General features: G+C 55.5%; 12 protein-coding genes across 21 annotated transcripts; 9 read left to right on the forward strand and 3 right to left on the reverse strand.

Moving 5' to 3' along the window:
- On the forward strand, positions 1–320 carry KVP18_003079 (uncharacterized protein; the record flags this gene model as incomplete). 2 transcript variants are annotated; one of them, XM_067954515.1, is made up of 1 exon in its annotated part: positions 1–320. In XM_067954515.1, a coding segment is annotated over one exon (320 nt), but the record flags the coding sequence as incomplete, so codon positions are not given. The 2 variants fall into 2 exon arrangements, with proteins under 2 accessions (XP_067810296.1, XP_067810295.1); XM_067954514.1 differs by having other exon boundaries at positions 117–320.
- Positions 321–528: 208 nt separating this feature from the next.
- On the forward strand, positions 529–2,109 carry KVP18_003080 (uncharacterized protein; the record flags this gene model as incomplete). Of its 2 annotated transcripts, XM_067954516.1 has the most annotated exons (5): positions 529–1,053; positions 1,112–1,318; positions 1,379–1,624; positions 1,654–1,929; positions 2,005–2,109. In XM_067954516.1, the coding sequence occupies 5 exons, from the start codon at positions 529–531 to the stop codon at positions 2,107–2,109; spliced, it is 1,359 nt and encodes a 452-aa protein (XP_067810297.1). The 2 variants fall into 2 exon arrangements, with proteins under 2 accessions (XP_067810297.1, XP_067810298.1); XM_067954517.1 differs by having other exon boundaries at positions 529–1,086; positions 1,654–2,109.
- A 59-nt stretch (positions 2,110–2,168) lies between these two features.
- KVP18_003086 (uncharacterized protein) lies at positions 2,169–2,456 on the forward strand (the record flags this gene model as incomplete). The annotated part of the gene is made up of 1 exon (XM_067954527.1): positions 2,169–2,456. The coding sequence occupies one exon, from the start codon at positions 2,169–2,171 to the stop codon at positions 2,454–2,456; it is 288 nt and encodes a 95-aa protein (XP_067810308.1).
- On the reverse strand, positions 2,374–3,475 carry KVP18_003088 (uncharacterized protein; the record flags this gene model as incomplete). Of its 2 annotated transcripts, XM_067954531.1 has the most annotated exons (2): positions 2,374–2,804; positions 2,833–3,475. In XM_067954531.1, the coding sequence occupies 2 exons, from the start codon at positions 3,473–3,475 to the stop codon at positions 2,374–2,376; spliced, it is 1,074 nt and encodes a 357-aa protein (XP_067810312.1). The 2 variants fall into 2 exon arrangements, with proteins under 2 accessions (XP_067810312.1, XP_067810313.1); XM_067954532.1 differs by having other exon boundaries at positions 2,789–3,475.
- A 251-nt stretch (positions 3,476–3,726) lies between these two features.
- On the forward strand, positions 3,727–4,476 carry KVP18_003090 (uncharacterized protein; the record flags this gene model as incomplete). Its single annotated transcript, XM_067954535.1, has 1 exon — positions 3,727–4,476. One exon carries the CDS (start codon positions 3,727–3,729, stop codon positions 4,474–4,476), a length of 750 nt encoding a protein of 249 aa, XP_067810315.1.
- A 17-nt stretch (positions 4,477–4,493) lies between these two features.
- Positions 4,494–6,315, forward strand: KVP18_003084 (uncharacterized protein; the record flags this gene model as incomplete). Of its 2 annotated transcripts, XM_067954521.1 has the most annotated exons (2): positions 4,494–4,674; positions 4,757–6,315. In XM_067954521.1, the coding sequence occupies 2 exons, from the start codon at positions 4,494–4,496 to the stop codon at positions 6,313–6,315; spliced, it is 1,740 nt and encodes a 579-aa protein (XP_067810302.1). The 2 variants fall into 2 exon arrangements, with proteins under 2 accessions (XP_067810302.1, XP_067810303.1); XM_067954522.1 differs by lacking the exon at positions 4,494–4,674 and having other exon boundaries at positions 4,747–6,315.
- Positions 6,316–6,350: 35 nt separating this feature from the next.
- On the reverse strand, positions 6,351–13,373 carry KVP18_003081 (uncharacterized protein; the record flags this gene model as incomplete). Its single annotated transcript, XM_067954518.1, has 1 exon — positions 6,351–13,373. The coding sequence occupies one exon, from the start codon at positions 13,371–13,373 to the stop codon at positions 6,351–6,353; it is 7,023 nt and encodes a 2,340-aa protein (XP_067810299.1).
- A 255-nt stretch (positions 13,374–13,628) lies between these two features.
- On the forward strand, positions 13,629–15,898 carry KVP18_003085 (uncharacterized protein; the record flags this gene model as incomplete). Of its 4 annotated transcripts, XM_067954523.1 has the most annotated exons (4): positions 13,629–14,242; positions 14,271–14,739; positions 14,835–15,592; positions 15,622–15,898. In XM_067954523.1, the coding sequence occupies 4 exons, from the start codon at positions 13,629–13,631 to the stop codon at positions 15,896–15,898; spliced, it is 2,118 nt and encodes a 705-aa protein (XP_067810304.1). The 4 variants fall into 4 exon arrangements, with proteins under 4 accessions (XP_067810304.1, XP_067810305.1, XP_067810306.1 ...); XM_067954524.1 differs by lacking the exons at positions 14,271–14,739; positions 14,835–15,592; positions 15,622–15,898 and having other exon boundaries at positions 13,629–14,246; XM_067954525.1 differs by lacking the exons at positions 13,629–14,242; positions 14,271–14,739; positions 15,622–15,898 and having other exon boundaries at positions 14,820–15,596.
- Positions 15,899–15,908: 10 nt separating this feature from the next.
- On the reverse strand, positions 15,909–20,236 carry KVP18_003087 (uncharacterized protein; the record flags this gene model as incomplete). 3 transcript variants are annotated; one of them, XM_067954529.1, is made up of 3 exons in its annotated part: positions 15,909–17,743; positions 17,772–18,063; positions 18,092–20,203. In XM_067954529.1, 3 exons carry the CDS (start codon positions 20,201–20,203, stop codon positions 15,909–15,911), a joined length of 4,239 nt encoding a protein of 1,412 aa, XP_067810310.1. The 3 variants fall into 3 exon arrangements, with proteins under 3 accessions (XP_067810310.1, XP_067810309.1, XP_067810311.1); XM_067954528.1 differs by lacking the exon at positions 18,092–20,203 and having other exon boundaries at positions 17,772–18,000; XM_067954530.1 differs by lacking the exon at positions 15,909–17,743 and having other exon boundaries at positions 18,035–20,236.
- Positions 20,237–20,289: 53 nt separating this feature from the next.
- KVP18_003083 (uncharacterized protein) lies at positions 20,290–21,195 on the forward strand (the record flags this gene model as incomplete). Its single annotated transcript, XM_067954520.1, has 1 exon — positions 20,290–21,195. The coding sequence occupies one exon, from the start codon at positions 20,290–20,292 to the stop codon at positions 21,193–21,195; it is 906 nt and encodes a 301-aa protein (XP_067810301.1).
- A 27-nt stretch (positions 21,196–21,222) lies between these two features.
- On the forward strand, positions 21,223–21,879 carry KVP18_003089 (uncharacterized protein; the record flags this gene model as incomplete). Its single annotated transcript, XM_067954534.1, has 1 exon — positions 21,223–21,879. One exon carries the CDS (start codon positions 21,223–21,225, stop codon positions 21,877–21,879), a length of 657 nt encoding a protein of 218 aa, XP_067810314.1.
- A 673-nt stretch (positions 21,880–22,552) lies between these two features.
- KVP18_003082 (uncharacterized protein) lies at positions 22,553–23,245 on the forward strand (the record flags this gene model as incomplete). Its single annotated transcript, XM_067954519.1, has 1 exon — positions 22,553–23,245. The coding sequence occupies one exon, from the start codon at positions 22,553–22,555 to the stop codon at positions 23,243–23,245; it is 693 nt and encodes a 230-aa protein (XP_067810300.1).
- Between the last annotated feature and the right edge of the window lie 204 nt (positions 23,246–23,449).

Here is a 23,449-nt window from a genome sequence, read left to right on the forward strand (position 1 = left end):
CTACTGGCATTGAGAAGAAGGCTTGCAACGCTCTACTTCTGAAGGTCAATCAGATCGGCAGTGTAACCGAGTCTATCAAGGCCTGCCAGGATGCACAGAAGGCTGGTTGGGGCGTCATGGTCTCTCACCGATCAGGCGAGACCGAGGACACCTTTATCGCCGACCTCGTTGTTGGACTTCGCACTGGTGAAATCAAAACCGGAGCGCCCTGCCGGTCTGAGCGTCTGGCGAAGTACAATCAGCTTATGCGTATTGAGGAAGCACTCGGTGACAAGGCTGTGTTCGCAGGAGAGAATTTCCGCATCGGGCACAAGCTATAGTTTTAGTGACAATTTATTTCATTTATTTGCCGTTCAAGTATATTGCCGGCAATGCACTGCACAAATGATTAAGAAGAATCCTTCTTCGCGTATAAAAGTGTCACCTCAGAAGAATGCTACCGGTTGGACATCTGGTTCCACAGATGTGCTCTTCGAGTTGAGTTGCTGAGCTCGGTGTCAGAACGTTATCAAAGCATCAAATCAGCAAATGAGGTCGGAGTCCGTGCTCGTGTCAGGCAGCGCCGTCGCGCTGCTGGCGGCCAGTGTTCTGAATCAGCTCTATTTCAAGAAGATCACTTCGGTGATGCCGAACTATTCACTGTTCTTGAATCTTTTGACTTCCAGTGTCTATGTCCCCTTCTTCGGGCTGATTGTGGCCTATAACTGGGGGGGCTACCCCGCCGCGCTGCGGCGCTTCCCGCAGAGGAAATTCGTGGTGATGGCGCTGATTGACGCTCTGTCCTCTGCCTTGATGCTCATCGGCGGCACCTACACCCCTGGGTCTACCCAAGTAATCTTGGGCCAGACTAGCGTTCCTATTTCCATGCTGCTTACGTTCATCTGCCTGCGAGTCCGATACTCCTCCAACCAGATTGCAGGCGCCGTGATCGTTCTGCTTGGAGTGTCCATCTCGAAGATTTCTCTGCAGCCCTCAGAAACCAGTGGTCATGTGATCTTTATCGTCGTCTTTTTACTGTCAGTGGTACCAGCCACTTTTTCCAATTTGTACAAGGTCTGTATTATTACAAGTCATTTTATTATTATGGTCTCTTTTAAAACGTTGATTCCAGGAAATCGCGTTCACTCGCTACCCCATGGATGTCTACTTCGTGTCCTTCTTCGTGGCCCTGTACCAAATCCAAATTGCACTCTTCCTTCTGCCGCTCCAGTCGCTCCCCATACTGGGGGCACAAGCGATCGATGTTCGCGACATTCCTATGTCGCTGAGTTGGGGACTACAGTGCTACCTGTACGGAACCAACAGTATCGTCAGAAATGTAAGGCCATGATTTTATTAGAATCTGATAGGTAATAATTGAGCAGGTAACAATTTCCAGTGCGGCCCAGACGGACTGAAGCCTTGCGACGAATGCGCCGGCGCGTTCTTTGTGGTGAGCATTTACATGCTGGTCAACATGCTCTACAACCTGGCCTCACTAGTGGCGCTGAAGTTCTGCGGCACAACTGTAGTCTCACTCGTGCTGACGTTGCGGGTGCCCATATCCACCTGGGCGTTTAGTCAGTCATGGGTCATGGGGGATGCGGCCAAGGAGACTGTAAAGATGCAGGATATTGTCGGAGTTGTGAGAGCGCGCTGGGGAGTCTCATACAGGCAGTCCTCATATCGGGGCTAGCTCTATTTTCAGTTACGGAGGAAAGCACAGATGACTCACCCAAAGCGTGGTTCAACAACACGTTTCATCTGCGAATTGCCCACTTACCAGCGACGGATTGCAGACAGCTGGCTTCCACGGGGCAGACCCTCCGTTCGCAGTTTTACTTCAGTCTGGCGGTGGCGCCGGACTCCTTTTATGGTGAGGAACTCAGAGCCAACCTGCTCAACGCGCCGTCGTCTTCGGATCTGACTCTCCCTGCGGTAGCTGATGATGTGGGTTCATTCTGTCAAGTATTATTTGTACTAATTATTATTTGTTTGGTATTTTTTTGGTGCATTGTGCTCCAGGCCCACACATCCAGCCGACGCCAGCGAGTGGCATCACGCCTCGTGGCTCGACGCCAAAGCCAGGATCCTGCATTCCCCTCTCGAGAAACTTCGTCTAACGTGTAACAATTGTCACTCAAACGGGCCGTACTCGAAAGGAAACTGCAAATCGCAAATTATATCTAATGCCAGAGGCTGAACTCCCAACTGATACAAGCGCCTCTGTGAAGTTGATTCTCTTCAGCGACAGAGAGCATGTAAGCTCGAAGGATTTCACCCACATCGACGACGACCAAAGTTCCCTTCCTATGCTTTACTGGCAGACAGGGGAGTACAGCTGCCCGCTCTCTGACACCACACAGGACAACTTCAACTACGGCTTCGACCTTCTCAGCTTCCGGCAGTTTCTTCGTGGAGAGCTGACCCGCCGGCAGGAGTCCTCAGCCCGCGGGACTGCCTCCCGGAGCGGGTAGCCAACCACGTGGCCACCTCGAGGTTGCTCCTCTTCGCGTTTATCGCTTGTGTGTAGGGCGCAAACACGGGAGGCTGCACTGGTGGCTTGAACTCCGCACTCGCCTCCACAAAGTAGTTGGCGTCGCTATCCATGGCGTTGATGTCCCCGCAGACGCAGTACGGAACGACTTGCTCAACTGACCAGGGCGTACTGCGCTTGGTGTTGGCGGGAAGACCGCTTGCGGCCCTGGCCTTCGCCGCAGTCCCGGCTCCGAGGATCAGGTCGCGTTCGTCTTCAGCGTCTTCGGCTGGCGTCGGCGGAGAGGTGTCCAGGAGGTGCTCTTCTATTTTGTCAACAGCCAAGAATTCTGTATGTTGGATTCATGAACTGCTCACTTGCAAAGGCTGTCTGCTTCGCCTTGTGTTCTCGTGTGAGTTCAGCGGGGGGGTTAAAGCCCCTGCAAACCACAAAAGCCTCAAATGATGACACACGGGAACTTGCCGGCTTCATACATGTCACAGTGTCGAAGAAGACTCGACACTGCTGATAGAGAACAGAAACGCTCTCTCCGCGGAAAATCTTGGCGACGAAAGAACCTCCAGGGCGCAGCAAGAGCGTACATATTCTCAATGCTGCCAGCAACAACTGTGATTGTACAAATTCGTCGATGTCATGCAGCCCGGTGACGTCAGGCGCGCCGTCGCATATGATGAGGTCACACAGGTGTCCCTCGAACACTGAGAGAATATTCAGGGCCACCTTTTGGTCTGTGATGTCACCTTGGAGGATGTGCACGCCTACTATGGGGGCCATCTCTTGCAGGTCCACAGCCACGACCTTGGCCTCCGGTTTGAGATGCCGGCAGACCTGGGACCAGCTGCCGGGTGCGGCACACAGGTCGACTATACGCTCGACGCCATCAAAAAGCCCAATGTTCTCATGAATCTGCAGTAGTTTGTAGGCGCTGCGGGCTCGGTAGCCTTCCTCCTTGGCCAATCTGTAGTATAAGTCACGTCGGTCCTTGCTGAGCTTGCCCATGGCGATAATGAGCCTTTAGTGATGACTGCGAAGGCACCAATGTGCCCCGGTGGATGATGACCTGTTACTTCCTGAAGTGCCCGGTGACAATTGTTCGTCACACATCTAAGGCTGTAGATCAAACATCGAAAATTTGGCTGGAGCTCTAAGTGCATTTAAATGAAGCGCAAGCCGGCAGGAGAGAAGGCGACATGACACGCCACGCTGCTGACACACGATTCTACCTCTCTTGTTTTTATTGCAAATATGGAATGGTTCCTGGCCTAAGAGCAGCGCTGTCGATGCCGGCGGCCCATTTCGTGAGGCTTGACTCGTCAGACGGGCTGCGACCGGACGAGATCCCAGTGCTGTGCATGCACGCTACTACGAAGACTACGACTGTGGTGACGAGCTTTCTGTTTTCAAGTGTCGAAATCGTGAAACGGCTACTGATAAAAACGCTGCAACTGACGGCCTGCCATCCCAACAACATCAAGGTCTCTTTCAAAGGAATCGAAGTCGCTAACAAGCGAACCTTGGCCAGCTTCAATGACCGAGACGGCTTCATCCTCTTCGTGTGGGAACTCAAGGATACAGTCACCGAGGCGGGCATTCGCGCAGTTGGACTTCCTCCTTGCCCTCGCATGAAGCAGGTGCTGCACGAAGTGAGCCTCGGCATGCTCAAAGGACTCGTCCCACGGCTAGCGATAGAGGGTACTTCCGGGTCTTACAGGATGATGGGCCCTCGCGGTGACCAAGTCGCCATCTTCAAGCCACAGGACGAGGAGCCCTTCTCTCCGAACAACCCTAGGGCCCTGCTGGGCCAGCTCGGTCAGCAGGGCTTTAGAACGGGCGTTTTGTCTGGAGAGGGTTTCGTCCGTGAACATATCTGCTACTGGATCGACCAGAGGTACGGCGGACTCTTCCGAGTGCCAGCAACATGCTCAGTCGAATGCTACCACCCCTCGTACTGCTACAACCAGGATATTGACGTATGCGAATCTAATTATTATGTTCCTTAACGGTTCTGCAGCCTAAAATGACCTCCCTCGTGAAATCATATGCCACGTCCCCCACAGAGCTGCACCACACCACATCAGAGGACTTAGGCCGCGGACGGTACTGGAAGCAGGGCTCTCTGCAAGAGCTGGTGCCGGCAGCAGATTGCGCAAGTGACTACTCCTCGTCACAGTTCTCGGTGTGCCATGTACAACGAACAGGTGAGGCCTCCTTGTCATTAATTATTATTCTTTTGATACTTTATTGTCTCGTTTTCATTTCATCATTCTCATATGTTTATAGGTCTGTTCGACGTATGCGTAATGAACCTGGACCGCAACGATGGAAATCTCCTGGTGGCCCCGTACGTCCGGCGCCACGTCGCGAACCGTTGGGTGCCACCCCACAAGCGCACTCGCACGGTGGAAGCGGAGAAGAAGCGGCTCGAGGACGAAATTCGACAGGAGGAGGTGGACATGATGGGTCCCAAGGGCAGTCTCGCGAGTATGGTGCTGTACCCGATAGACCACGGCTTGACATTTCCTGATTCACTGGACGTCACGACGTTCGACTGGGTCTGGTTTCACTGGCCTCAGGCTAAAATGCCTTTCGGGTCGAAGGAGCTGAAAGTCATTGCCGCGATGAACCCGGACAGGGACGTGGAAATCCTCTCGAAGCACTTTGATTTAAGAAGTGCATGTTTTAGGACGTATCGGGTGTGCTGTCGATTGGTCAAGCGATGTGCAATGATGCACTTAAACCTTCATCAGATCGCATCCATCGCTGCGAGAACGAAAGAGAGCCAGCCCTCCATTCTGGAACTGCTGATTCAGGACTCCATCCGCCGCACCTTTGCCATGTCTTCCAACAGCATTGCGAAAGCTCCCTTAATGACTACAAGCGCACTGGACCTGGCCACCACGGAGCGATTTCCTACTAAGGTGTCATTTGCAGAGTCTGAGTCGGAGAGTGAGGAATCTGTTTCGGACTCTGGCCGCCATGAAGACTCCTTCGCGACGGACGATTTGCGTGCACCCCTGACGCAGCCCAGTGAAGACATCGTATTCAAGCACTCCTCTGATTCGCGGACTACATCTTTCAAGGCGGAGAGCAGGTTCAACTCATGGACGAGTCCGGTTCCTCCGTCTACAGTCACAGACCAAAGTTTTCCTGCGTTGCATCGAACAAGAACTATCGGCCACGACGTTGACGGACAGCCGGACGAGATCTCGGAACCATTAGACGACGAGGAGCAGCGAGCGCGAAACTTTTTTATGTCCCAAGAGGGCGGCAGCGAAGGTGCTGAAGGTCTGCGGTTGCGAATTAAGAGGGGTGATGTGCAGCTAAGCAAGCTCACTGGCCTACCGATCACGGGCGCTGTGGATTCCAGCGCCTTCCAGCAGCTCATGGCGCCAGGTGAGGGCACAGACGGGTTCACATCGCGGCACGCCAGTCGCCTGTCTTTGGCGCCGAGTCTGCTTCAGGCTAGTTCCTCATTCGCTAACAGACGCTCCAAGAGGATGATGCTGTTGAACATTAAGGAGGACCGAGACAGACTTGACAGTGTATGGACGATGCAAGATGAAGAGGGCAGGCGAATACGATATGATTGGACTCCACAGTTCGACAGCATATTCTTCGCAATCATCAACCATGCAATTACCCACTGCATCCGTACCAACCACCCTGAGTGGCAACGCTACCCCTGGAGCGGCACAGCAGCCATGGCCGATCCCTTCTGCCGTGAGGAAGAGATCACACAAGCCTTGCTTGCGAGCCCTCACGACCCCCTGCGTCTAATGAACCGAAACCACCAGGAAAGCATCGAGCCGCCACCCCTCAGACGGACGAAGAACTGGTGATTTGATCGTACACTTCAGATTCAACACTCATCAGGTTATACAAGGGGGGGTTTCAACGCCGACCACAAACTACGAACTACAGGCCGACAAACGTCGTCGTCCATCAGCGAGAGCAGCGCGCGTTGCGTCTCCTTGAGAGCTTGTTGTTGATCCGCGGTTAAACACCCCTCGTCTCCAGCCAGGTGTGCCATCAGCGCTTCCCTGGTCAAGCCTGCCGCAGTAAGGAAGAGAGTGAGTAGTTGGCCTTTGCCGCTGTCGTCGAAGTAGCAGCAGAATCGTAGAGATGAGCAGGTATCGTTCTCAAGGGCTAATACCCGCTCGGTAATAGCCGTCTTCAGATCTCGACGCGTTGGGAGGCTGGCCCACCACAGAGGGTGACAAAACAGGGATTGGTTCTCCGCCAATATGAGCAGGCTAGTCTCCGCTAGTTCTCCAATCTCCATCTCGAGCATCACCTTGAGACTCAAGCCTCTGGATCCCTCAACATTCCACCGGGCGAGTAGACTGCTTAGGTCCACATGCCTTCGCAGGACTCCAGCCAATTTTAGTATCTCTCTTGCTAGCAGTACGTCGCTGGTGAGGTCAGCGACATCCAGACAGAGTGCGGAGGCCTCTGCAGCGAAGATATCTCTCAACCCGGTTGCCTGCGTTTCCTCCAAGTCCCCAACGCACTGGAAAAGCCCCAACATCCCCACGAAGACCTCGTCCCACACATCAGACTCCCCCACACACAAGCAGGCAGCCACGAGTGCGGGAACTCCGATCAGTACGGGCCGCACGGCGTGCTTCCCTGGGCCCACTGCAGCCTGAATGGAGAGCATGATGATGGCCACTACGTGGCCCAGCATCTGATGCACGCTGCTAGGAGACAGAGGACCTGCAAGCTGCGGCGCGTGCGTCACGAGATCCACGGCGACGGCCAAAAGTGAGCTCATCTCGTTAGGCTTCGGACACTGCCAGCGACACCCGGACTCACCGGATGCCGGCAGCAGCTGCAACGTGATCAAGTACTGCCTCAAGCAGTCTGAGGTCTGCTCCAGCACGCGGATTGCTTGTTCCCAGTCACGCATACCAAAGTCCAGTATCATGGTCCCTACGATCTCCAACACCCACGCTTGGCCTTTGGATGACGCCTTGTCCACCATCAGCTGCCGCCATAGAGCACGGACCAAAGCCGCTTTGTTGGTTGAGAAAAACTTTTGGAAGTCATGGGGCATTCCGCGTCGTTGGAGCTCCTGGACGTACACATAGTGCCTCCAGATCTGCTTCAAATCCTCGACGTCGTTGCGATAGATGACGGAGATGTCCTCCGTTGGCGCAGCGCAAAAAACCGTAGAAAACGATTGCGTCTTGTGTTTGGGTTGACTTCCTTCTCTGAATGCGCCTACCAGAAGCTTGCTAAGTCCCTTTGGCAGGCCTTTTGCCAGCATCGCCGCTCTGAGGACTCTCATGCTATTAAAAGCCAGGCCGTCGCTGGCGTCATGCCACGTTAGGACGCCTGGAGTCAGCGACTTTCCGTTGAACACTGGTTGGACAAGCTTGACTTTCATCTGCTCGCAGATGTCGCTGAAGATACGCTCCATGTCGTCCCGTTTCCGAACGGAACCTCTGAGTGCGCGAGATCTGTAGACCTCCACTGGTGAATCGCCGTCCATGACATACCGTAGCAGCGTCTCCTTCATCTTTTTGACGTCATCAACCCCTCCCAGAGTGCCCAACCCATCCAGTACGCGCGTTAGGGTGGCCGGTGTCAGTGTTCTCGCGACCAGACGGTGCTCCGGCTTGGAAAGAAGGAAAGGAGTGCAAAATAGGCAGATGGGCGGTGCGTGGTAGCATACTGCCAGCGCCGCCAGTGTCGGTTCCGCTAAAGCCAGCGGTAGCATGCACTGCAAGCCGTACACACGCAGAAGCGCCTGGATCTTGTGCCTCCGAAGTTCAGCACACACGTGATCCCTTAGTACACGAGTTTTGGGCTGGGAGAAGGACTGCAGACGAGAAGCTTCGGAGGGGAGGTAGGGCGGAATGCCATAAGTCAGGGAGACGCGTGCAGAGTCCGTAGCTTTGGTATCGAAATTCTCGGTGTGTTGGAGGAGTGAAGCGCCCACATTCAGGCCCAGCACGCTCAAAGAGCTCCCGCTGCAAACCACTTGTGCCATAAGATAGCCAGCGGCAACAGCTGTTTCGGGACGTAGCCCGCTGAGGGCGGCCAACCGCTCGCGAAGCAGCTCACAGCACGCGGCCTCGCTTCGGTCGAGCATTTGGGGAGTTGACAATGGCTCCGAGTCTGCGACTACGCACTGGGCGTTTGTGAGCAGATACGCCGCAGTTTGGTACTGGCGAACATGGTACTGCAGGTCTTCGGGTAACAGGTTGCTGATGGGCAGTGAGAGTAAACTGAGATATGCCGTCTGAAATCTCCAAACGAGATTCCAGAATAGTTGCAACTCGATCTCCAAACATGAGACATGGCCCGTAACTGTCAGCTTATGCAGGTAGGTGGCGGAAACCTCAGTCAGCTCAGGTCCCAATACGCTCCAGATCAAGTCGCGATCTCCGGACCAAAAGAGAATCGCCGGCAGCTTGTTTACGCATGCTGCGTTGGCTTCCTGTTGTTGGCCTTTGCCGACCTGGGAGTAGGGTCGAGCTGTCACCCACTGCGCCTCGGTAGGGGACGGCGGAGCCACGCGGACATGCTCCCAGAGGACGCCGAGTACAGCGATGGCTACTTGGCCAGGTTCGAACTGCTTGGGCAGCCACTTCAGCGCAAATTTCAACTTCGGGTAGTCGTAGGGCGAAATTGAGGGTAGGGCCATGTCCCAGAGAGAAGAGATCCTATCGGCGGGAGAGAAGGACCAGAGCAGGGGAGTGACGTCACTGATCAGCCGCTGGCACAGCGGTCGCAGCTGCAGCTGAAGAGAGACGCACTGCACTAGCACGTCATTGACGGAGATGCCAGTGTCCAGTGCGTAGCCGCAGGCCAAGGAGAGATCGAACCGAGATTTGACGAAAAGAAGCGGAAGCAAGTCAGATCGGTACCCGCTGCAAGCGGATTCGAAGAATTTCGTGTGGTCAAAGAGGATGCCAAACGACGAGAGAACGATACCCCAATGTGTCAACTTCAGCCACCCTCGCATTTTCTCAATGACGTTGCGGTCCTTGTAGAGGATACTGAGGTATACGCCCAGCTGCGAGAAGCCAGCCAGCGGCGCAGCACCCTTGTCATTGGTGGCCGCAAGGCTCTTCATGATGCTGCCGTAGACTTCGTTACGGCCCAACAAGGGGGCGAGCCCACCCACTATAACCGGGTCCACTACTGCGGCTTGCAAGTTCCTTCTGAAAAACGCCTTGGCAACCTTCAGTCTTGACTCAGCGAACAGCAAGGGATGTCTCAGAACCATCGCACAGGAAAACGTGTGATGATCGTTGTCGCTCAGCATTGCAAACTGGCTTTTGAGGTCAGCTCGCAGCGTGTCATCCACGATATCCACGCACCGACCAGGCTCCAGCGACAGAATGTTCGCGTCCCCGAACCGGATTTGGTTCTTCAACCGTGTGACACGTACAGCACTCAAGAAGATCTTCTTGGAAGGCAGCAGGGCCGCGACATCCTTGTAACACTGCTCGAACAGCACAGATTTTATCCAGGACAGCGAAGGGCCTGCATCGTCAGAGTCCGGCTCGCCTTCAGCAAACGACCTGGCCAGCATACACATCGGCATCCTTTGTGTCAGATGGGAAAACATGTCGAGATCCTCAGACAGGAAGAGTAGCTGTACTGCCGCCGCCATGTCGGAGGCCAGCTTGATCGTCCGTCCAAGCTGCGAAGTAGGCACGTGCTCCAAGCAATCACAGACGGAGTCTAGCGCAGCGACCATGGCGCCAAGAAGGTGGCATGCCTTTGTGTGGTGGGTGAGCGATTTCTCGAACTGCAGGAGCATGTCAGAGACCATCACCAGATACTCCAGACACTGGTCGGCCGTGGGAACCGTATTGGCTGACAAGAGGTGCAGGTACTGGTGCACGTCAGCGCCCCGGCTGACACCTTCCGATAGAAGCGCTTGACTGACGTGACCAGGAGGCGCCCGCATTAGGTGGGCTAGGCGGTGTAGGCGGGGTAGTGTCGGACCGAACCGCCTCAGTTCCACCAGCTCGGTTATGACAACACCTATCAATTCCTGGGCGTAAGCCTCAAAAAGCGTGCGGCGGTCTACAGGACAGGGATCCGACAAGCACATGGTGGCTGTCTCCACCACGGATACAGGCAGGATTAGACCGAATTGGACGAGTGCCTGTCCCAGCTGCCTCCAAGCCGTGTATGTCTCCTGGTTAATGACTGGGTCAGGCTGCGCAGCGCTTAGCATGCACTCCAACACTTTCAGGGCCACATGCACCAGTATGAAGACCTCCGTCTGACTGGAAATGTCTGGAGAAGGAGACGCCAGCGCGTTCATGACGAGTCGACAGTGCTGGAGGAACTCTGCCACACCGGCGCGACCGCTGTCCCAGAGGAAGGTGCCGTCCAGGACGGGTCGCAGCGTGCTGTCGATAGCAGCGAACCAGTCGCTATCCTTGAAAACGTCGACCCAGCCGCCCCTTAGCACTGTCGTCGGTACAAGGGCAGCCGCGAGGCGCCGCTCTGTGAGCTTCACGATGCTCTGCAGATTGCAAGTGCTCACCAGTCGCTCTCGCAGACAATACCCCACAGAAGGGACACCCGAGTGCACGAAGGCTCCGATCATAGGGAGCAGGGCCAGCAGATCCTGCCACCCAGAGACTCCGCCGCTAGAGGAGTCCTCCACGGTGCCAGCGTAGACTATGTAACGCATGAGACGTCGTACTCGGACGCGATGCGAAACGATACTACCAGGAGCCACCACGCTGTATCGTCGCAGAATGCGATTCATGTCCCGCCGCAGAAGGAGGTTGGAGAATTCAGCCTTCTGCGCAGTGGTTAAACCCCAGGTCCTGACAAGTTCCAAGAAGCTGGTCAAGCCTGAGGATTCGGAGAGGCCCACGAAGGAGAGAGACAGGTACTTCTTAAGGACTTGAAACCGCATCATAGCGTCCGAGACCAGGCGAATCATGAGCATCGCCCTCCTCTCGACCTCCACGTTGGGCACGTTCGCGAGAGAGAGCCTGAATATGAGATTCTCTGCGTGCCTGCAGGCTATAACGTCGATGTCGACGTCTAGAATTTCGCACAGAGACTGAATACTGGACGTCATCTCGGCCTCCAGTCGACTGTTTGAAGGTACGCCTTCCACTGTAGCCAGAAGGGTCCTCTCGATATACAGTCGCACGTCGGTATCGCCGTGACATCCAACCACCTTTTCAAGGGCGCCCCCGAAGCCGAACCGACTGAGAAACAGCTCGGCCACCAATAGACTGTGCAGGCGTTTGACTCGGTTGACACACGGCACTTGCCCCAGTACGAACGTGAATGAGGCGAGGGGACTACATCCGGCGCAAAGCGACGCAACAGCGACGCTCCGCTGCGGGAGGCGGCAGGCCGAAGCGCCGCGGTAGGGCCTGCCAGTGACCTGTTCTGGCTCGGCGTTCAGTAGTGTTGAGAGCCTGTCGCCAAGAACCAAAACCGGCCCGTCAAAAACGCAGCTCAAGAACAGCAGGGCGGGTTCCGAATGGCCGTAATGGAGGTACAGGCACAACGCACGATCGAACAGCCACGAGCAGAGCTCAGGCAACTGGCGGTCCTGGAGCCGTGGGACAAGCGCATGGCGAACCCACGTAGGGAGGCTTCGGAAAGTGGGCTCCGACAGAACCAGCGGTACGGCATCAAGAACAGCCTTCACATCCCAGTCAGACACAGAGGCCAGGGGGAGCATCATTGCCGCGCCCTCGAGGTCACCCAGAGGAAGGCAGCCCATGCAGAGCTTGTCAGGCGTCGTTCGTGCAGTCTTCAGCCACTCCGTCGGCGACCACTCCTGGTACCCCCTGGAGTGCAACGCCAATCTACAGGAAAGACTGGTCAAACACTGGAGCGCCTTGTTGGTCTCGTCAGGCGTGCCGGAGAACTCGACGAGCTTATACAGATCCGAGAGAAGAGTTCGCGTCTCCGACAACGTGGTCAAGTGGACCATGGAGGCCTGAGCTACCAAAAACGAGCGGTTGGAGGTCTCGTCCAGCATATCGGACATCAAGCTTAGGAAGGCGTCTGCACTGGTCGCCCAAGAAAGTCGGGAGCTCTCGACGAGCATCTGGAGCTTGAGTGTCTTGCTCATGGAAGGAGTCGACGGACTCGACAGCGCCGAGTCCGATTGGGACCTCCCGAGTATCACTCCGCGCTCGCCCACCAGTGAGAGGCTGCTGCCAGCACAGAACGCTACCCGCATTTGCAGCGGCAGCGTAGTCTCCTCCACCTCCAACGTGGGCACTGTTAGTCGATACAGCGTGCCTCGCCCAACACAAAAGAGTGCTTCCTCAGTGGTGTGGTGCGTGAGTTCCGCGGTCTGCAGCGGTATCGATCGGATGTTCGTTATAACAGCCATGTTGGCCAAACGCAGAGAGAATGCGGAGACTCTTGAGCCCATCTCGCACAGCAGCACAACCGTGGGCCCGTGAAGTGAGGCAGCCAGCATCCGAGTCACACCGTGGTGCTTTAGCACTGCTAGCGATCCGCGCCGAAGGACAGATACATGCACGTCTGAGCCGTAGACAAGTTTCGCCTCCGCTATAAAGCCCAAGGATGTTCCCTGCAGCAGCAGCGTCCGCAGAGTCCAGCCAGCAGGGCTGGCGAGCGTCGCGTAGAAGAAAAGTAAGTCGTGCGGAGGCAGAGATGGCATCTCGGTGATCACGGGCAAGCCATCCACCATGTGCACTACAGAACACTCACGGTCCTCATTGAAGCACAGATACAGCTGGCTGCGCTCTGCGCAGTGCACCAGTCTTATTTCGGTCAGAGGGCAATCGTCTACCGCTATGGGTTCGTCAAAAGTGAAGTCCCCCGACTCCCGCAGGAAGAGTATGCTGCCTGGAACATGTGAGCACTGATCATGCTGACGACCCACCATCATGGCAGCCCACGACGACTCCTCTGTCATGATCTGACGGTGCGATACAGGTTAGTCGTCTTCCAGCGTCAATGGTAGAAAGTGATGCGTCATTTAACTCATAAATGACGATCTTTTGCTCTTGCAGTACAAAGCAACAGTTCGCCGTCAGGCAGATGCGGCACATTGGCACGCGAAGTATGTCCAGACCCTTGAAAGGGCAAGGACGGCAGAGGAGTTCTGGCAGCATGACGCAGTTTTAGTAATTTCTGAGGTTTTCGCTCGCAGATAATATCGAATTGCCGCATGCTCCCCTCCAGGTCAACGTCGTTTCTAGAGTTCCCTGGAAAAGCTTGTTCAGCTGCGGACTCAGGATCGGACACCACGGCCTCTGCAAAAACGCCTGCGCGTGGAGGACAGAGGCGGTTCTCTGATCAAAGTCCTTCAGCTCCCGAGGAGAGGCAACGCACTCTCTGCCTGGTGATGGCCGAGTTCCTGAGACTGATCTCAGAGGCCCAATCGCTGTCCACGGACCCAGTGTCATTGGACAATTTCTCTGACGCGACAATACAAGAAGGGCTTCAAGACTTAGACCATCCCTCCCTAGACTATTTGTCTCAACGAACACCAGGAGTGAAGCTGCTGCCCGATCGACAGGTCAGGACGGATGGAACCTGGTGTGACGAGTATCGAAAACTGCGCGAAGAGGCGGAAGGACGCCAGAACGTATCGGAGTTCGTCTACCCCTCAGAAGTCAGGTATGTTTTTCATCAGAAGCTCTCTCCAAGACGTTTGCCCGCAGATGCAGCCGCCGTCACCTGCCCTCTTTGCAAAATGGTGCTGAGTTTTCCATTATTACTGAACTGCGGACATACAGTCTGTTTCGATTGCTGGGATTCGCGAGGCTACTTAGACAAATGGTGAGTCGTGGGTGACCTCCTCACGCAGCCCTGTGTGTCTTTGTCCGACTGCTGAGCCCCTCCCAGTGGCCCCCACATCCAAAGGCATCTGCAAGGAGCTGTGGAACCTCTTGGCCTCCTTAAACATTGCCTGCGACAAATGCTCCTGGAACGGCTCATACTCCAACTACTGGGCACACCAGATTGTCTGCTACGGAGGTCAGAAACGCTCTGCAGAGCCTCAATCATGCTGTGGCCTCGATCCAAAATGGAAAGAACTCATCGCCCTATATAGGTCAGCTCGGACATGCGAGGCCCTTCCTTTTATCTTAAAGCGGGAGAAGGGCTTGGCTCTACAGCGGCAGTTCTCTACGCTACGACGCCAGGACTCATTCAGTCCAACTCATTCAGTCGGCGTGCCCTTCTCACCACTGCCACCAACGGATGACTTGCTCACCTTACGAGAGGGTGACATGGTGGAAGTGGTATTGAGCCTACCGGAATGGCTATGCGGATTTGTAAGAAGAGATCACACAGTGGCTGTGGGTTGGTTCCCAAAATACTGCGCGTTCCATCTTTCATAAAATTCAACCAAAAAATGCCATTAGTAAAGGCCGAGCCTTTGGATGAGTCGGACCTCAAGGCTGCTGCGTCGAACGGCACAGATGAGCGTGCCAGACTTTTCCGTATGGCGGCCGACACGTTGCACAGCCTGGTGCAGTCTGCCAAGTGGGTGACGTGGTTTGTCTTCGTGGTGGTTCTTCCTCCGTTGTTGCTGTTCTGGGCACTGTTGTGGATGGCTGTAGTGAGCTCCTTTGTAACTTTTCTCACACTGAAGGTTTTCACCGTACCTGAGCCCATTGAAAGATTACCATTGCACTTCGACTATCAACCATTTCAGGCCTCTGGTCACGAATTTTACAACTCGTATGACGGCCAGGTCGTGCCTCGGGATCAGGTTGTATCGCGTCCGAGTGCTGTGGGCCTCGTCAAGTTCGATCAACCTACAGGGTGGGAGATCACTGCACTTGGGGCTAGTGTACTGAAGGAGCAACGACTAAATAGCACTATCAACAAGCTTCAACCGCTCCTCCTCAGCATGTCCGTTCGGATGACACACGATGCACGCGCACACCTCTACAGCAGTCCTTGGGTCAGCTCGCAGGCTTCACGCGCCGTATACGAGGAGAGGGCTGCGCCGCTGATAGTGCCAGAGCTACCTCCGTGGCCAGTGGGACTGCACGCCAGCTTGAAGGTTGGACCACTGGCGGTGATCGCGGAGCATAGGCGATCGTTCGTCCCCAGAAGGCAGGTGCCTTCCTGGTTTTGGGGTTACGGCCGAGGCCTCCTCTACGGCTTAGGGTTTCGAGAGTGAGATCGTTGGTGCCTTTCACATGTAGCGCATCCTTTACACACGTCTTCCCGCTATTCGAGGAGATGCGGCTTCCGCGAAAGAGGGACTACCGACTCCACGCCTTGCAGCTGACGATGTCGCCGCCGATTCCGATTCAGCACGCTGAGCTTCTGATTGAGTACCATCTTCAAGGCCTGGCGTGGTACATTCGAAACCAGCCAGGCTGGGCGTTGCTGGTCGTTTTCGCCGGGCACATGATGCTAGGAGTGTGTCCGATGTGGGCGTACGCTTGCTATATGTATGCGGTGTGGAATTTATCCTGACGTAGGAGTTCTACGGCCGACGGCAGAAGTCGCTGAGGGGGCGGTCGGCAAGCCTGGACTTGGTATCAGAGGAGCGGGCCTTTTTCTTCGGGGGGCCTTCGTCGGATGTGATGTGCCGGTCGCGTTTGCCGTTATCCGGGGAGACCTTCGCTTGGCTCAGCTGTTTCAAGGCTTCAGCCTTCAGACGCTTGCTCTCTATGGATTGTGTTTCGAAGGGATGTCGTTTGACGGACTCCGACTTGTCATCTGATTTGGATTCCGATTTGGAATCGCTGCGGCGGGCTTCTGATACGGGCCTCTCCGTTCTTCTTGCTGGTGATGCCGGTTTATTGTCTTTCTTCGAAAAGGCTGTATCCTTGCCATCGCTTCGACTTCGTGAGATCCGGTCTCCTCTAATGTCGTGCTTTTCTGCGCGGCTTTCAGAAGTTGAGCCGTAAATCGAGGGAGCCGAGATTTGGGGCTTTGCCATCTTCAAGTCTACGCAAATGTCAGGGTGAGCCATCCAACTCGTCCGGTGCTTCTCTAGATTGCGTTGCAGCGCCTTTGCATTAAGGTGGATATCCTTCCATTGCTTGTCCTTGGACCCCTGTACTATAGACGGTATCGCCTTCAACAGTATCTGGCCGACTTTGGTCGTAAGCGGGTATGCGCCTTCACAAGCGGTCAGGAATCTGACTACACATCTCACCTCCGTCCAAGAAAGATCAATCCACCTCAAATCTGCGAGCCCCAAGCCTCTAGACAGAGCGTTGAACATGTTGCCTTCCCAAAGGGTGCATGTTTCCAGGTCCGGGTGCTGGGAGGATGCGAATGTAAGGGCCTCGCTGCAAAAGGCGCCCAGAACGTCTGCCTCGTTTTCTGTGCAGACGTTCACTCGCTGTGTGATGCGCGAGGTCCAGAATGTTGTAACGTCCCGCAGATTCAGCTCTGGAATAACCATCGAGTGCAGGATTTCGATGAACTTAGCGCAGAACAGGGCGTCTTCGTATGAAGCCACCACTCGCCTTGACACGAGGCAAGTTAGGAAGGAGGCCACTGCCACGTGCGTGGGCGTCTCGGGCTCAAACCACTCAGAGCGGTCACAATCCGCAATGAACTTTGCGACCAGGGCCACGTGCTTCTGGCGAGCTGCCAGCTCGGTCTGTAACTTGACTTTAACGTCCTCGAGGGCCCTGCGGTACTTCTCGGCGTCACGGCTGCGATCTCGACTCTTCGCCTCGTGTGCTCGAACCAGCTCGATTGCTTGGGTGGTGTCGTCGATTTGTTCCTGGTAGAGGGAAGTCGGGCAGAACACATCCGCGAGAGACAAACGCCAGAATAGGTTCACGAAGCTGACGCGCAGCCCGGGGAACGTAGCGCGTGCTGCGTGGAATGGCGCCATCATCTCCTCCCACTGGGGGTGCGATGCACATGCCGGCCGTAGAATTCGACAGGCCAGGTGCATATGCATGTTGTTGAAAAGGGTGGTCACGGCCGGTGTCATGCTCGAGTACGATGTGGTATCTACGGAGGTGAGAGCGGCGAAGTCGACAACCTGGAGGACGAGGAGGTTGAGATCGTCAATCAGCCGCATGCGAGCAGCATAATCGCTGGCCCCACAGGAATCGTAGCGGAGCTTGTTCTGGCATCGGGCAACCAAACACACGAGACGACTGTAGAGGTTGTGTTCCGATAGCGATTCCTTGAGAAGATCTCGCGCGTCTCGGAAGGCCTTCTTCGACAGGTCGCCCCCGCCGTCTACGGTTACCGACCGCAGAACTAGCCCGCCCGCCAGAGCCGAGCGTAAGTTCACGGTGAGGTTCGCGATGCTGGCAGGAGAAATGCCTCCGACAGTGGCGAATATGGCTGCGTAATTCTAAGATAGCTGCCTCACCGACGAAGTAATGTATGTCGCCCATCGCAGACGGGATTCGCTGTGGAAATGACAAATCACCAACAGCCGTCTCCAGGTGTCGCAGCACGACATGCATAAACGACGACATGACTCGTCGTGGAAACTGCCGAAAGAAGAGAGAGGCGAAGTGAGTGCAATTGACCAGCTTCCTTGGTAACGGCTGTCCGACCTGGTACTCGGACCCGTCTACCTGGTCCAGCATAAGCATCACGCCGATGTCGACTGTCAGGTCCGGAATGAACTTAAGCGACTGCACCACGGTAGTTCCGAACTGTATGAAGAAAATGTCCAGCACTCACGTTCTTGTCAAACCACTCTACGTTACGTAGCACCACCTCCATGGTAGCCATCGGGTCGAGGATCGCCAGCGAGCACAGAGTAGTGAGGACGTCCTTTTCGTGCTGGGAGGCCAAGCGAGAACGTTTGAAGGAGACTGGCAGCTTGATGCCGAGGTTGTCCAGCGCGGACTCGAGGTCTGACCGGTGGGAAGAGGAGCCGTTGCTGGTTATGCGCTTCAAGATCCGAGAGACGCTAGTTCGCGCCTGTGAGTGGAAGTGAGCTGTCAGTGGGTCAGAGTCGATGTGGTGAATGAGAGCCGTATAGGTTTCGAACCGAGACCTAGGAGGCAACGTCTTAAGGCAGGCCCAAGCTTTAGCCACCACGGCCGGGACCGCAGGGCCACACAAACACCCAGGCAACACTTGCATCTGCAGAATACTCAAGCCCTCCATCGAGTTCAACTCGAGGGCCAGTCCGGCAACAGCGTCCAGCAGAGGTACGGACCACCCAACATGGCACCGCATTCGTCTGGTAACCCACGATATCAGTTTGGTCTGGGTCAGCAGGGCCGCCGAAGATCCCCGTTGCCTAACCTCGAGGGGGAAACGCCGTGTCATCGCGTCACGCACGTCCTGATTGAGTAGGGGAATGGCGCCTGTGTCGACAATTTCGTCCCACAGAATCTCCGCTTGAGTCCAGGCCCCCAGATCTACTAGCGCCGCGATCAGCATGAACAGCGGAATATGGGCGGCGTTCACGTACTGCAGGTAGTCTTGGAGGTTGATGGTGTCGGCAGCACCGGAAAGTGTCACGGGGTCGCGAGTAAGCAGTACGCACCGCCTCGCCGGCAGCGCAGATTCCACCGCTGATTCTGCAGCTCCATCCTCGCATTCCTGCGGGCTGTACAGGCACTCCGACGACAGACCGACAGTGCCTGACGGCCAGCGTTCATGATGCTCCTGCCTCAGCAGGGCGGCGAAGTCCACGCTGGTGATTTCCTTGGATTTGGTCAGGACGCGTAGGCGTCCGAACATCTCAGCCACCACAGGTAATGAGGGACCCACGTGTTTGCGGGCAGCCTCCAAGCTGACGACCCCCGACTGAATCAGGTAGCTCAAAACGCGCAGTAAACCGGCGACGCACTGCGCCACCGCACGACGTGAAAGCCGTTCCAGCTCAGCAAACGGCGTTCCATCGTGGCCGCAGAGATCTGAGTGCATTTGGAGCAGGTCTAGCCTGCGACACACGAATTCGGGGAGGCTCTCCTCGTACCGGAACAGGAGCCTGTCCAAGACGTAGGAGGCATTAGGCGCTTGCCAGTCGCTGCCGACGGTCACTACGCAGATCTCCATGACACGGCGCGCACAGAGGCTCTCCTCGGAAATTAGAGAGACGAGTGCCTCGTCCACCGGTTTTCTGACATCAGCGTACAGGGCTGCTGTCAGGCGCCGCAGAACCTCGCTGTAGCCTCGTGGATTCTCCCGGAAGAGCGTATAAACCGGGAGTGTGTACAGGACCTTAGTACGGACGCGGGTGCTCCATTTCTGGACGCCTCTGAACGGAAGGTTTACCAGATCCAACGTAGCCGTGTCAAATACCTCGAAGAGGTCCCTCCGCTTAATGGTGTGGCAGCTCAGGAGGGCTTGGAGAAACGCCGACAGCTGAGTTCGCGCTCGCTGTTGAAGTGTTTGAAGCAGCTTCTTAGGGTCTCGTCCGACATCATCCAATTTCTCGCTCGACGCCGCAGAATAGATGTCGTCGTAGACTTCCCGCAGTACGTCTAGGAACATCAGTTTGAATGTTTCCGGGTCCATGTGTGGCCTCATAACCTTAGACGCCTGCGTCAAGAAGTCCGTGGCGCTGGAGATCAACAGTCGACCGCTAAACAGCGCAAACATGACGTCTGACAAGCAACCTGCCACGACTGCCGCTATGGCTAGCAAGCCTTTGTCGCTGGCGACGGTGACAAGCTCCAGCATCCTCGCGAGCATGTCGAGGACAACCGGCGTTTTGAAGGCAGTCTGGTCAGAGGTCCACGGGACGATTATGGAGCCCTCAGTACGAAACGGCTGTAAAGAGGCCTCAGACATAAGAAATCCTGATTTGGAGACAAGACCACCGGTGGCCCACATAACGCACGTTAACTGCACACACTTAGAGGTCATTCGAAACAATGAAGGGGAGGTCAGAGTCGTGCGGATTACCCGAATTTTTGCAGATGTGGTCGTCGGTTCCGGAGGCACACTCTGGAGAGCAAGAGCTCAGCCGCCTGTGTGACGCGAAGGTGTCCGGCTTGATCCAGGACCTCACGCGCTCTTTCACCGCAAAGTGGGTCTACGACGTTTATTGGGGAATGGTGCACAGAGCTACGGGCGAGGCCTCGACTCCAGAAAGTGAACCAGATTCAGACGTGGAGACCTGTCACGGGCGACGGCGGAAGATAGGCTTTATTGTGGACGAGGAAGAGCCGTCCCGCACGTGGGACCTAGGAGAGTTCCCAGAAATATCCCGAGGCGAGCCAGCGCTCAAACGGCAAAAGCTCAGTTGCACCGGTTTCGAGTTACCAGACACCACAACGGCTATCCTGCAAATACTAGACGACGTGCGTGAGCATTTGGATAGCATTGTGGCTAGTCGGCGACAAGCCGGTCGTGTGGCAGCGCCGATAGTAGCCGCCGAGCGCGTTCAGCGGATCGTCATGCAGTCCATAGGCAGGGAGCACGAGCGACAGTTTAAAAGCCCGGCATCGCCTGACGAAGTGCATGAGATCATTGACGACGACGATTTCAAGCCGCCGGATATCGATGTATCGGATGTGCGGCTCAGCGACTTCTCGAATCCGGAGATGCGGGAACGACTCATCCAAAAGCTCTTTTCGATTCTGGAGTGCCCAGTATGCATGCGCCAGCTAATCCTCTCCCCGCGCCTCCGAGACGTCGCTCCGGCAGATGAGGAAGTTTCTTTTGTCAAGGACGAGCATGACACGCGAGAGCTACGCGTGACCATATGCGGTCACGTTTTTTGCAAGGAATGCATGGAAACCACCTTCGCGACCATGAAGAAGTGTCCCATTTGCAAGCACCCGCTTGCTGACCACCGTGATTTTCACCCCCTGTACCTGTGATCTGGCGGCTCTGTGAATTGTGCAAATATGGCACGGACGAAGCGAAAACCTGTTGTGAAGGCGCCCAAACAGCTGAAAAAGACGGACTCCCGGCTTCGGGAATCGTACAAATCGGAGGTAGTCCGGCGCAACACTAAGCTTGAAAAAAGGCACGGTGCAACGTGGGTGGACGAGAAGAAGACCCAGAAGGAAATCGAGATCAAGCGCATGGAGGAGACTCCGGCAGCGTTGTTCTTTTCTTACAACGACCAGCTGGGGCCACCCTACCATGTTTTGATCGACACAAACTTCGTCAACTTCAGTATCCAAAATAAGATGGACATGTTTCAAGGGATGATCAATCTGCTCCTAGGAAAAGTCTTTATCTGTGTAACCGACTGCGTTATCGGTGAACTGGAGAAGAATCACCGCTACCGACTGGCACTCCGAATTGCCAAAGATCCCAGGATAAAGCGTCTTACTTGTACCCACAAGGGGACGTATGCCGACGACTGCCTGCTCGACAGGGTTACTGAGCACAGATGCTACATCGTAGGAACGAATGACAAGGAACTAAGGAACCGCGTGCGCAAGGTACCTGGCGTCCCAATCATGGGCGTCGCCAAGCGCAAGTACATCATCGAACGCATGCCAGATTCGATGGCTAACGTGCCGTTGAGCGGCTCCAACACATTCCAACTGTGACGCTGTTTGCAGGCGGCCTAAGAGTGCCCTAAGACAAATCTTGGGGCGCCCAGCAGGGCTATGGCCCGCATCCAGCTCCGCCGGTCACACGTGATGAAGCCTTCGCTTGCCAGTGCTGTGTCCAGGAATTCTATGTCGCGGTGGGTGACGTGGATTGCCCTCGACGCCAGGTAGTCCCCCTGGGGACGATCTGACAATTCTGCAGTTCGTCTCAAGCGGACCTCGGCACTGCAAAGCAGGTCTCTGTATTTTCCTGGGACAAACATAGGCTCCAGTTGTCTTAGGATCAAAGCCAGACGCTCCAACTCCGCCGCGGCGCTGCCTGGGGTGTTTAGACCGCAGACTGTCGGCGGAATGCACACGCTCGTAGCTTGGTGCAGGGACAGCAGGCGGGGACGTCGAAGCGTCTTCACTTGGGAGTTCAGCTTATTTATCGTGTGTCTAAGAATCGTCTCAGTTTTGAATGTGTCTCTTTGCATGCTCTGTTGCAGCTCCTCCATCTTTTGAAGGCGGGTCAACAAGCTGTTTCTCTCTCTGACCACAACATCCATGGAAGAGATGTCACACGTTGCTATCGGCTGCAACGCCGAGAGCAGGTCGCCTTGCAAGGAATAACCTCTCTGCAGGGAGCTTGCGGCTTCGTGGGTGCGCAGGTCTATGCTCATGCACCCAGATGTGTGCATGGTGTTGTTTCTTCGCCCTAGTCACTGCTATTGCTCATTCGACGCCTGCGCCCACTGTGGGGAGGCTCGAGAGCGAAGTGCAGCTAGCGGAGTTCTACGAGACGGCGACGCTCGCCTTCGAGATCGCCACCACCGACGCAGCCCATCTAGCATCTCTGGCAGAAGCGTTGAACTTCGAGTACGACGTGCCGTTGGAGCTGATACCTCGCACAGCTAACTTTTTGAACGACATGAAGGCGCAGGTCGCGGCGAAGGAGGTGGTCCATGCCCCAGGGACCCTCGATGACGCCTTCGTGGAAGCAGTCGAGTTTTCATTGTCGAACACGAGGCTGCTGGCAGCTACTAACCTGGACCCCGACACTAGTGTTGAGGTCGCTCAACACTTCGCCGCCATTGAATCCGTCTTGGTTGCGGCGCAAGGAGCTCGAGAGCAGGAGGCACGAGAGCCAAAGGCGACCCAGGAGTTAAATCCGTGGCAGCTGTGTGTGGTGATAAGCGCAGTTTTGGGTGGTCTCGCGCTGACCATTGGTGTCTGCATTCTCGGGCTGAAGCTGCGCCAGCGACGACGGCGGCGGAAACGACTGCAAGACGTTGCAGCGCGGCAGCTAGCGATTGCAGAAACCCAACGTCTCGACATGATAATGCGAATGAATGAGGCGTTGGAAACTATGGAAAACGTATAGAATGCCAACTTTGAGCCCACATATTGTATGAGTGGAAATGACTACATTTACGTGAAAAGACAGAAATGGTTTCTCTTGTAACTCGCCCTGCCCCAGCGTTCACTGCCGAAGCGGTGATGCCCAACGGCACCTTCAAGCAGGTCTCGCTAAGTGACTACAAGGGCAAGCATGTCGTGCTTTTCTTCTGGCCTTTCGACTTTACAT

The sequence above is a fragment of a genome (assembly GCF_019968955.1).
Source record: "MAG: Porospora cf. gigantea A chromosome Unknown PgA_NODE_297_length_23449_cov_359.937, whole genome shotgun sequence".
NCBI lineage: Eukaryota > Apicomplexa > Conoidasida > Eugregarinorida > Porosporidae > Porospora > Porospora cf. gigantea A.